Source organism: Leptodactylus fuscus, chromosome 10 (genome assembly GCF_031893055.1).
Source record: "Leptodactylus fuscus isolate aLepFus1 chromosome 10, aLepFus1.hap2, whole genome shotgun sequence".
Classification (NCBI taxonomy): Eukaryota; Metazoa; Chordata; class Amphibia; order Anura; family Leptodactylidae; genus Leptodactylus; species Leptodactylus fuscus.
The window spans coordinates 36,694,466-36,706,489 of NC_134274.1; the positions used below are offsets into that span (position 1 = coordinate 36,694,466).

Genomic DNA, 12,024 nt, shown 5'->3' on the forward strand with positions numbered 1-12,024 from the left:
CGGGGAGGGTTAGACTCCGGCACAGGTGCCTGCGACATCGCTGCACTCCTGCCCTGCATGAAGCCAGTAGCGGCAGGAGCAATGCTGCTATTACGCTCTGCTCATCCCCCCCCCCCTTCAGAATAGCAGCATTGCTCCTGCTGCTGCTGGCTTCATGCAGGGCAGGAGCGTAGCGATCTCGCAGGCACCTGTGCTGGCGTCTAACCCTCCCCGGCATCCGCCTCTCTATTACAGTGGATGCCGGGTCTCTATTGGCGGCCCCTTCCACCAAAGTATAAACTACCCCCCCCCCTCCAGGCTCGCTCCCGTGCACTTAGCCCCTCCTCCCTCCCCCCTGAGAGCAGCAGATACATCACTTGACTTGAGCAGATAAGTCAGGGCTGTGGCCACAAAGAAATGAATAAAGTAAGATAGTGGACAAACAAAGGAGTTTTGCTGAAGCAATGTATTTAGGAAAAGTCTTACATTCACATTAACAAGCAGTATAGATAGGATCCTTGTGATGGGACAACCCCTTTAAAAGAGGCAAGTGAGACCTCCAGGGCTTTAGATGTTGTTCTGGGTTCTTTTGAGACATTCTGGAGAAGTGGTTGATGCTGTCTTGGATTAATCCTGGCACTCCTGGGAAGGATTACCACTGTTACATTTTTTTCTCTCCATTTCTGGATAGTGGCTCACCATCTGGTTTGCTGGAGTCCCAAGGCTTTAGAAATGCCTTAGTGACCTTTTATAGACTGATTGACATTGTTTCTCATATGTTCTTGAATTTCATCAGGTTGAAGCCTAATCTGTTGCTTTTGAGATCTTTTAGCCTACTTCATGTTGTCAGACAGGTTCTGTTTCAATGATTTCTTGATTCTACAGGTCTGGTAATGATCAGGTCTGGCTGTGCTAGTGAAATAGAATTCAACTTTCCAAAAAATATGGTTAATCACAGCTAATCCATGGGTGGTGGTGGTGGGGGGGGGGGGATAACTTTATCATATAGGGCCAGGGCCAGGTTGTTTGGGATAGCTGACTGAAGGAATAAAATCTTAATTTAAAAACTTATTTTTGTATTTACTCAGGTTATCTTTGTCTGCTATTCAAATTTGTTTGAAAATCTGAAACATTTAGGCCCCGTTCACACGGGGCACAGGATGTCGTATTTTGGTCCAGATTTTGACGTGTGAAGCCGCGTCAGAATAGGACCAAAATGCGACTGTCGCGGCTTCTGACAGTCACGGCATCCTTCTCCGGAGTAGGCCCAAATAAATGGGCCTAGTCCGGAGGATGCTGCCACGAGGCAGACGCCGGAGCTGAATCAGCCGTGGAATCCACATTTGCAGCCTAGATGGTGCCACCTCTTTTGCTTCCCTATAGCTCTATTGTTTCCTGCTTTCCTTCTGCTTTGAACCAAATTGTTCTCTTGGGTCACATCTGGGCACAAGTGGTAGTTTGTTCTCTGCATGCATTGCACATGCTCCAACTGATCACCGGGCCGAGATTTGATCCAAAGCAGTGGTGGGGAAGGGGAGGAAAAGCAGCAGCATCGGTGGAGGTGGGTGGCAATACCATGGAAGGGTCACGTAAACATGCTACAAACAACTAATAAATTTTAGTATGTTGAATAAAATATTTAAAAGAAAAGGTAAGACTTTGATAGGTTTACTACACTACATGGCCATTAATATTGATTTCGGAGTTGACAGATTCCCGTTAAAGTGCAAACAAAGATTGAACCTATTTGTATATAAGACATACTGTACATAAATAAGGTAACATTAAATAATTCATCCAGTAGTCCATCATAAAAAATAGAATGATAAATGGTTGTGTAATATAGTAGAGTTCAGCCCAAAGTGCAAAAGTTATATCACAATCCATGCTAAGGAATCCATGAATAATGAAAGGTGCCCGGTCAATAAATTTCTATAGTAAGAGCCCCGCGTGTATCGCCTCCTTAGATCGCAGCTTCCCCAGGGGTCACAAGTCTATCATAAGTTCACCAGGAAGTCAGGGCATGAATAGCTGATTTCCATTACCACAAGGGCAGAATGATTACAACATACATACTACTAAACCACCAATGGAAAAAGCAATGATTAACGGATAATTGCCGCGCATCTACCGTGCCAAATGAGCCTTAGTAAAAGGGAGCCTGCAAGGTCACTTTAATGAAAGCTGTTTACAATTGTTCCATTCATCTTGCTGATCTCCCAAACCACCCACACAGTGGATCTCTCCAAGCACTCACCCCCCAAAAATCCTCTGCTTATACTTAAAATATGGAATAAAACCTTGTAAGTGCCTAGACACACGAGCGAGAAATATAAAAATATTATTGTGTAAAAATAAGACTTTATAGCTGCCGGGTAAAAATGAATAATTTATCGATAAAAATAATTACTGTTTTATGCGGTTACTTTTAACAACATTAATGTTGGAAGTTTAACAGTTTTAATGTTGGGATAATAGAGAGAGCGATTGACTAAATGAGACAACACCTATATGTAAGGGTAATGGTGCATATATAGGGTATATATGTATGTCATACAGTGGGACCTCCCTCTATATGAGCCCAAATGCAGAGCAATTCTGTTGGACTCAAACTGTGTATTACATGTAGAGTTGAGGCGATCTTGAGATTTCAGGATCGTTTTTAAAATTTGACTTCCGATCATTTTCCATCCAAATTCCGATCCTAATGCAAGTCAATGGGATTTTTTAATGATTGAAAATCAGATTTTAAAAACAATCCTATTCACTACACAGCGTGGAGTTGAAAAATTGAAAGCTTCAATTTTTGGACTCCACGCTGTGTAGTGATTAAAAAAAATCTGCCGGCTACTTAGTCCCCCCTTCTTACTTGCACAGAATCGCTGCTGCTCCCCAGAGCTGCTGGCCATTGTTCTCTTTCCTCTTCTCTCTAATTCAGACGCTGGCAGAACACCATGTGCTCCCCCGCCTCCCTAGGTTAGTGTTTCTGATTCTGGGAGAAGGCGGAGCTTGTTGTGGCTAAGGAGAGTGTGGGCGGGTACAGTGTGGGGATACATGAGGGCATCAGACCCCAGGCAAGTGAGACCTCCAGGGCTTTAGATGTTGTTCTGGGTTCTTTTGAGACATTCTGGAGAAGTGGTTGATGCTCTCTTGGATTAATCCTGGCACTCCTCATAATAGTGTGTGTAGGGGCCACTATGGGGTATAATACTGTGAGCAGGGGCTATTATGGGGCATAATACTGTGTGCAGGGGCCACTATGGGACATAATACTGTGTGCAGGGGCCACTATGGGACATAATACTGTGTGCAGGGGCCACTATGGGGCATAATACTGTGTGCAGGGGGCCACTATAGGGCATAATAGTGTGTGTAGTGGCCACTATGGGGCATAATAGTATGTGCAGGGGCCACTATGGGTCATAATGGTGTGTGCAGGGGCCACTATGGGGCATAATGGTGTGTGCAGAGGTCACTATGGGGTATAATAGTATGTGCAGGGGCCACTATGGGTCATAATAGTGTGTGCAGGGGCCACTATGGGGCATAATGGTGTGTGCAGAGGTCACTGTGGGGTATAATAGTGTATCCCAGGGCGCACTATGGTGCATAATAGTGTGTGCTGGGGCCACTATGAGACATAATACTGTGTGCAGGGGCCACTATAGGGCATAATAGTGTGTGTAGGAGCCACTATGGGGCATAATAGTGTGTGCAGGGGCCACTATGGGGCATAATGGTGTGTGCAGGGGCCACTATGGTGCATAATAGTGTGTTCAGGAATGAAGTTTATGTGGTGGGTGCATCGGTGAGGGTCAGCTGGGCCCTATGTCAAATGTTCGCCTTGGGGCCCAGCCATTACTAGTTACTAGAGATGAGCGAACAGTGTTCTATCGAACACATGTTCGATCGGATGTCAGGCTGTTCGATGTGTTCGATTCGAATCGAACATCACGTGGCAAACTCCAAAAAAATTCGATGGGACAGGAACTACGACACTGGAGGCATCGAAAAAAATCGGAAAAAGTCATTGGCTGCCGAAATCAGGTGACCTCCATTTTAGACGAATAGTGGATTTCAAATCCGGGTCATATGAGAATGTGAACTTTGTGACTAAGAGACAGGGATAGCTGTACAGGCAGGAATAGCTAGGGATAACCGTTATTTAAGTAGGAATGTTATTAAAAATAAATTTTTGGGGCTCTATCGGGTGTGTAATTGTGATTTTTGTGACATAAACTTTTTCCCATAGGAATGCATTGGACAGCGCTGATTGGCCAGAGTACGGAATCCGACCAATCAGCGCTGGCTCTGCTGGAGGAGGCGGAGTCTAAGATCGCTCCACACCAGTCTCCATTCAGGTCCGACCTTAGACTCCGCCTCCTCCGCAGAGCCAGCGCTGATTAGCCGAAGGCTGGCCAATGCATTCCTATGGGAATGCAGAGACTTAGCAGTGCTGAGCCAGTTCTGCTCAACTACACCGTGTGCCGAGTGTGCACACTCGGCTCTGCTACATCAGATGTAGCAAAGCCGAGTGTGCACACTCGGCTCTGCTACATCTGATGTAGCAGAGCCTGCTACTGCAGAGACTTAGCAGTGCTGAGCCAGTTCTGCTCAACTACACCGTGTGCCGGTCAGCCCATCTGATATAGCAGAGCCGAGTGTGTACACACGGCTCTGCTATATCAGATGGGCTGACCGGCACACACACTCGGCTCTGCTACATCAGATGCAGCAGAGCCGAGTGTGCACACTCGGCTCTGCTACATCTGATGTAGCAGAGCCGAGTGTGTGTGCCGGTCAGCCCATCTGATATAGCAGAGCCGTGTGTACACACTCGGCTCTGCTACATCAGATGTAGCAGAGCCAAGTGTGCACACTCGGCTCTGCTACATCTGATGTAGCAGAGCCTGCTACTGCAGAGACTTAGCAGTGCTGAGCCAGTTCTGCTCAACTACACCATGTGCCGGTAAGCCCATCTGATATAGCAGAGCCGAGTGTGCACACTCGGCACACGGTGTAGTTGAGCAGAACTGGCTCAGCACTGCTAAGTCTCTGCATTCCCATAGGAATGCATTAGCCAGCCTTCGGCCAATCAGCGCTGGCTCTGCCGGAGGAGGCGGAGTCTAAGGTCGGACCTGAATGGAGACTGGTGTGGAGCGATTTTAGACTCCGCCTCCTCCAGCAGAGCCAGCGCTGATTGGTCGAATTCCGTACTCTGGCCAATCAGCGCTGGCCAATGCATTCCTATGGGGAAAAGTTAGCTTGCAAAAATCGCAAGCTGACAGGGATTTCCATGAAATAAAGTGACTTTTATGCCCCCAGACATGCTTCCCCTGCTGTCCCAGTGTCATTCCAGGGTGTTGGTATCATTTCCTGGGGTGTCATAGTGGACTTGGTGACCCTCCAGACACGGATTTGGGTTTCCCCCTTAACGAGTATATGTTCCCCATAGACTACAATGGGATTCGAAACCCGTTCGAACACTCGAACAGTGAGCGGCTGTTCGAATCGAATTTCGAACCTCGAACATTTTAGTGTTTGCTCATTTCTACTAGTTACCAGTGCTCGAACCCTAGTAGGGCCTATCCGCTTTCTCCCCAAGATAATAGTGCAAAACATTATTCTGCTACCTCCTTGCTAATGTCACAGCCTTGTTGGACATGATGGCCATTCACCAACCTTTCACTACTACATCACTCTGGACCATTCAGGGTTGCACGTCAATCATCAGTAAACACGACTGTTTCAGAATTAGCCTTCTTGTATGTCTGGGCTCACAAGCATGGGTATTTTAGCTGTTGCTCTCTTAATCTTATGAATCAGACTGGCAGAATCTTTCCTCATTATGCCTTTCTGACACTTAAATCCGATTTGCACAATAATTTGAAACGAGGCGTATACAGTAGGTCAACCACCCATAAGGTACGACCTGATTTCTAATAACTTTTTGCACCCACAAGAACCAAGACCTGGTTGGAGATTATACATGATGTACAGATAAGCATAGGACCCCACATCATTTACCTTTTTTACTGTTGGGTAATGGATGAGTGATGCTTACCGACCAGCAAAATAAGATCCATGAGATTTCAATGTCTTAGTACTTGAATTTAGTATTTTCTGATTTACACAACGTTTAGTTATTTGCTATAGCGTTGAAAGGGTTAAATGCGCCGTTCACCGTCTGGCCCATTACGCTTAGATGACCTTTTTACCATCTCGTGGGTTACAAATACTTCTCTTTCTTGCACATATTTTGCTCTCCTACTGTGTAATTGCTTGACTCCATTTCACATCCCTGTTAGACTCTGCTAGTAACAACGTATCTGTGTTTGTATGTCCACATCAATGTAATTGTGTGACCTGTTGTGTGTGTGACGTGTCCCCAGAGATTCCTTCCTCCGCACCTCGCCCCCCTCCATTCATGTCATGTCATCATTGATTTCTCATGTACCGTCACAATGACAACTCCCGCTTCTCTTCTGGCTGCCAGTATTGTCACGGTGAGCAGAGTTCTGGGAAAATAGAAAGAGATTATCTGGACTTTACAATCAGTCAGTGGGGTGCCATAGTGGCATGGTCTTCTTACCGCCTGATCGCTGACAATACTCCTCCTTTAAGATCCAAGAGGGAACCATACCTTTAACATAGTGGTGTAGTAATGTGTTTAATGTATCATTAATTTCACATTTCATTCCTTTGGAAAGTGTTGGCCTCTTAGCGATCCTGGATCCCCCTCCTGCTGAATCTGTCATCTATCCTGAGACCGGGCAAACATCTTTGAGAATGTAATGCAAGGTGACAGCTGACTCACACTTACATCTTTCACACCACCTAGAGCCTCAATAAGAACTGACTGGCATGTACCTGAGGCCTGTCCATCCGAGCTGCCTGATAAAATATCCCTTCAAGAGCAACACAGCAAATATTAGCTAATTAAACCCTATAGGAAATATCTCATTTTATTTTTGGATATAATTTTTTTGCTCTTGTTTCATTTGATCTAGCATTTGGCTTCTATTGATCCTGCTGATCATGTGATTGATAGGACAACTGTCAGGTGGGTGGATTCTATTGAGCCTGGTGATCATGTGATTGACAGGACAACTGTCAGGTGGGTGGAGTCCTATAAGTATCTGGGTGTGTTCCTCAATAATAAACTAGACTGGGCTGATCACCTGGAGGTGCTGCACAGAAAGGGCCACAGCAGACTCTACCTGCTCAGGAGGCTGAGGGCCTTCGGAGTCCAGGGGCCACGTCTTAGTGCCTTTTCCAACTCTGTGGTTGCTTCAGCCATCTTTTTCGGTGTGGCCTGCTGGGGGAGTAGTATATCAACCAGGGACAGAAATAGACTTGACAGGCTGATCAGGAGGGCCAGCTCTGTCCTGGGGAGACCCCTGGACCCAGTACAGGTGGTGGGTGACAGACGGATACTGTCCGTGGTGACCTCCATGCGGGAGAACAAATCCCACCCCATGTATGAGACCTTCATGGCACTTAGCAGCACTGTAAGTGACCGTCTGCTTCACCCCAAGTGTGAGAAGGAGCTATCGCAGGTCCTTCCTTCCAACCGCGACCAGGCTGTATAATCTACATCAGACCAGGCAAAGACACTCTGCACAGAAAACTAATGATTATGATTATGACGTCTTCCTTCTTTCTTCTTCTGTTCCTTAGCTGCTATGGACTCCTAGTATATCTTCTCTTCTCAGCTTATGTATGTCCTGTAATATATTCCTGTGTATTATCCTGCATCTGTATTACTATGCTGCTGTAACATGCTGACATTTCCCCACTGTGGGACTATTAAAGGATTATCTTTTTCAATTAATCCTGTTGATCATGTGGTGGACGGGAAAACTGTCAGGTGGGTGGGCTTACAAACAGAACCAAAGGCAAATGTCTTTTCAGACCATTTGTGTGTCCAGATGCAAATAAAAAAAAAATAATAATAATAAAATAAATTATTTGTAAAGAACTATCAAAAAACCCTACCTTTCCTACATTTATATCCAAAACCCTTAGTCCAACACAGTCGGGCCTTATTCACACAATTCGCGTATCCATTATTTTGATGGTCTGTTTTTAACAGCCTTCAAAAAACTATACAGACACCGTATGGTAATAACGCTATCAACAGTGGCGTAACTAAATTCTTGGGGGGCCCGGTGCAAACCTTGGTCCCCTACGTTATCCCTATAGTGAATTCTTGATAGTGATGGTTACAGGTGCTAAGGAGTTTAATCCACCTTAGTGTGGTTCGGGTAATCTGTGGGTCTCCTTGGCTTATGGGCCAGATGGAAGCTGCAATCTCAATACTGATGTCAGTGCTTATGGGCCCTCTAAGACTCCAGGGCCTGGTGCAACTGCACCCTCTGCATATTACACTCCTAGCTATCAACAATACTGGACGAAGTTAGACAGGCTTAGAAGGCGAGATCCAGAGCACTTAATAGGCCTACGTGACACTTGCCAGCTAATTTGACAATAGCAACAAAACAAGTCAACCACACAATTGTACAAAAATATAAAAGATAACTTTAATTAAATACTACTAAAATAGTATAACAACATGACACATGTAAATAATACAGGGATAACAAAGGGGTAGACAACATGTACTAATATGTTAACATAAGGATATGGAATGGATGGCTCCATGAACATGACTATATATCAGGCAAACATACCATGAGGTTTAAACAGCTCAATAATAAGACAAATAGTGTAAAAACACCTCCACTGTCATGTATGTACTAACCACAGGTAAGTAACATGCCCACACAGAATAAACAAAGTATTGCCACCATACATACCCAAAAAAAATTACAAGGACCCAATTTGACAAGACAAGAAACCATTTAATGTAACAAATATACAATATTTGGATACATGTTTTGAGTGCGATAGATAGATAGATAGATAGATAGATAGATAGATAGATAGATAGATAGATAGATAGAAAGATAGATAGTAATTTGTCAGTGATGAGTTCCTTATATCCAGTGCTATGTAGTTTCAAGTCTTGCGAATTGCTTATAATTCGGAACACCTAAGCGTGCTTGCGTTTCTCTCCCTAATCGAGTGCACCTCGCTGACAAGTGCACTGCGTACAGCTGATGTCCAATTTGCACAGCTTGAGTTGAACTAAATTCATCTGTTAGCAAGCCTCCCGCACAGCAGCCTCCCAGCACCATTGTCTGTAATGAAGATATTTGTAACGAGGAGAGTCTGCGAGAGTTGTGATGAGAGAACTTCAAGACACTGGGCTGGCAAGCATTGTCACCTCTTGTTAAGGATGTGATTGGTGCAAGCGAATACTGGCACCAGTATCTTTGTCAGATGTTCTGCTTTCTGTCACTGTGCACAGCTCCTGTCCTGTCTATAGTTTTGACAGTGTCTCCTCCGATTATAGCTATAATGTATCTTGCAGGGTGGCTCGGTGTAGTCTTCCTTTATTCAGAGTCGATCAATGATTTTCTCCTCTTAACTCTTTTTGATATGCGGTTCCATGCTTCTTTTGCTTTTTTTTGCTTCTTTTGATGTTTTCATTCTGAAAGTAATTGTTTCTTGTTGTTTTGTCTGTTTTTTTGAGGTTTATTATATGTCTGATGCGGGCCTGTGGATACATGGCTGCTATATTATATCTTGCATCAATTTTATCATCTATATTTCTCTGGCTCTTGTATAGGAATAGGAAATTTCAGCAATTCGGACAATAGTCACAGATCCTTATATAAAGTTATATTAGGCCTGTGTACTGTATATAAGACTTGCAGCACATGGTACACTGTGGCTGCGTATGACGTCACATACCATTCTGTATAATAAGTAATACACCATATATACAGATAGACCTCAACTGAAGAAAACCTGTGTATCCCTACTGTATGTGTATACATACTGTGTATGTATGAATAAGAGGCCTACAGAGGTAGAATTAAAGGACACCTCTACCCCTTACAGTTCGTGTACTGTATACACCCAAAAATGGGAATCTTGATTGTGTTATGGAGCCACTGTGCTGTGCTACTACTGGACTACTACTGGACTGGTACTGGACAGGTACTGTGCTACTAGTGGACTGCTAATGGAATGGTACTGGACAGGTACTGTGCTACTACTGGACTGCTAATGGAATGGTACTGGACTGGTACTGTTCTACTACTGGACTGGTAATGGATTACTACTGGACTGGTACTGTACAGGTACTGTGCTACTACTGGACTGGTACTGGGCTACTACTGGACTGGCACTGGACAGGTACTGTGCTACTACTGGACTGGTACTGGACTACTACTGGAATGGTACTGGACTACAACTGGACTGATACTGTGCTACTACTGGACTGGCACTGGACTGGTACTGTGCTTCTACTGGACTGGTACTGTGCTACTACTGGACTGGTACTGTGCTACTACTGGACTGGTACTGGACTTTCTACTGGACTGGTACTGGACAGGTACTGTGCTACTACTGGACTGCTAATGGAATGGTACTGGACTGGTGCTGTTCTACTACTGACTGGTAATGGAATACTACTGGACTGGTACTGTACAAGTACTGTGCTACTACTGGACTGGTACTGGACTACTACTGGACTGGCACTGGACAGGTACTGTGCTACTACTGGACTGGTACTGGACTACTACTGGAATGGTACTGGACTACAACTGGACTGATACTGTGCTACTACTGGACTACTACTGGACTGGTACTGGACTACTACTGGACTGGTACTGTGCTACTACTGGACTGGTACTGGACTACTATTGGACTGGTACTGTGCTACTACTGGACTGGTACTGGACTACTACTGGACTACTATTGGACTGGTACTGTGCTACTACTGGACTGGTACTGGACTACTACTGGACTGGTACTGGACTACTACTGGACTGGTACTGTGCTACTACTGGACTGGTACTGGACTACTATTGGACTGGTACTGTGCTACTACTGGACTGGTACTGGACTACTACTGGACTGGTACTGGACTGGTACTACTGGTGCCAAGTCTTTCAGTCACTTGATGTCCTGAATCCTTTAAAACATTCCAGTTGAAGGTTCCCATCAATGTTGGATTGGGGTTCCTTGGGCCCACCAGGTAAAATGATTCTGTGGTTCCACCCTCCAACAATCCCAAGGTGTCTTCGGTTCCTGGGCTAACTGGAGAATCCTCTGCTACTCTGGTCTCCCAGTCCAATACTGGTTTCCATTGTACCTTGAGAAATGGAATTCATACATATATTATAGGATTCCAGTATGACCAGCACTGTTCTCATTTGTGTTTCAGGAGTTGCAGGAAAATGTCGCTATATTTACTATGGGAAGCATTCGGAAGGCAACAGATTCATTCGTGATGACCAGCTCTGACCGGAGTAAAGTGCACAAATCTCACTCCTGCTATCAGGGAATGCTGTGGATTAAGGGGAAGGCCAAACATCTTATTTTTGTACTCGGTATGATATCTTTTGAATGCATTATATAAATACTACTTTTCCTTATGTGAAACAGTAAATAAAATTGACTTTTTAAGAGAATATGCCTTTGGTTATCCTTCCAGGTCTCTACCTTGTTCTTCTAAGCTCATAGTTTAACTCTTTTTAAAAAAAAATTGTAGAGAGATTTGGTTTATCAGGTGAAGCAAGAAGCTGAGTTATATAAGCCAGGAGTCCTCTTAATGACCTGTACGTGGTTAGAAGTCCTCCATATTGATGACCTATTGGCTAACACAACCCACCTGCCCCTGGTTGACAGTTTTACACAGTAGTAGAATGAAAGTGACATGAAGATGGGTTAGCCTGCCACTCCTGAGTACTAAGGTACTCTTACACTCTGCTTGCATTGCACCTGATAGACTGATATCCTACTAATATTAATGTTTGGTTGTTTATGAGTTTGTATTATGAGTTTGGATGTTTGTTCCTCAATCACGCAAAAACGGCTGAACAGATTTGCATGAAATTTGGCACGTACATAGATAGGAACCCCGATTAGAACATAGGCTACTTTTTGTCCTGGTAAATGATGTCACTACAC

General features: G+C 44.5%; 1 protein-coding gene across 1 annotated transcript in view; it reads left to right on the forward strand.

The window, feature by feature from the left end:
* LRMDA (leucine rich melanocyte differentiation associated) overlaps nt 1–11,491 on the forward strand; it is a 508,960-nt gene extending 497,469 nt beyond the window's left edge. Inside the window, exon 8 of the mRNA XM_075257984.1 lies at nt 11,279–11,491. Within this exon, the coding sequence (XP_075114085.1) occupies nt 11,279–11,358 (80 nt within the window). The 3' untranslated portion in view covers nt 11,359–11,491. The remainder of the gene's footprint in view (nt 1–11,278) is intronic.
* Nucleotides 11,492–12,024: the final 533 nt, after the last annotated feature.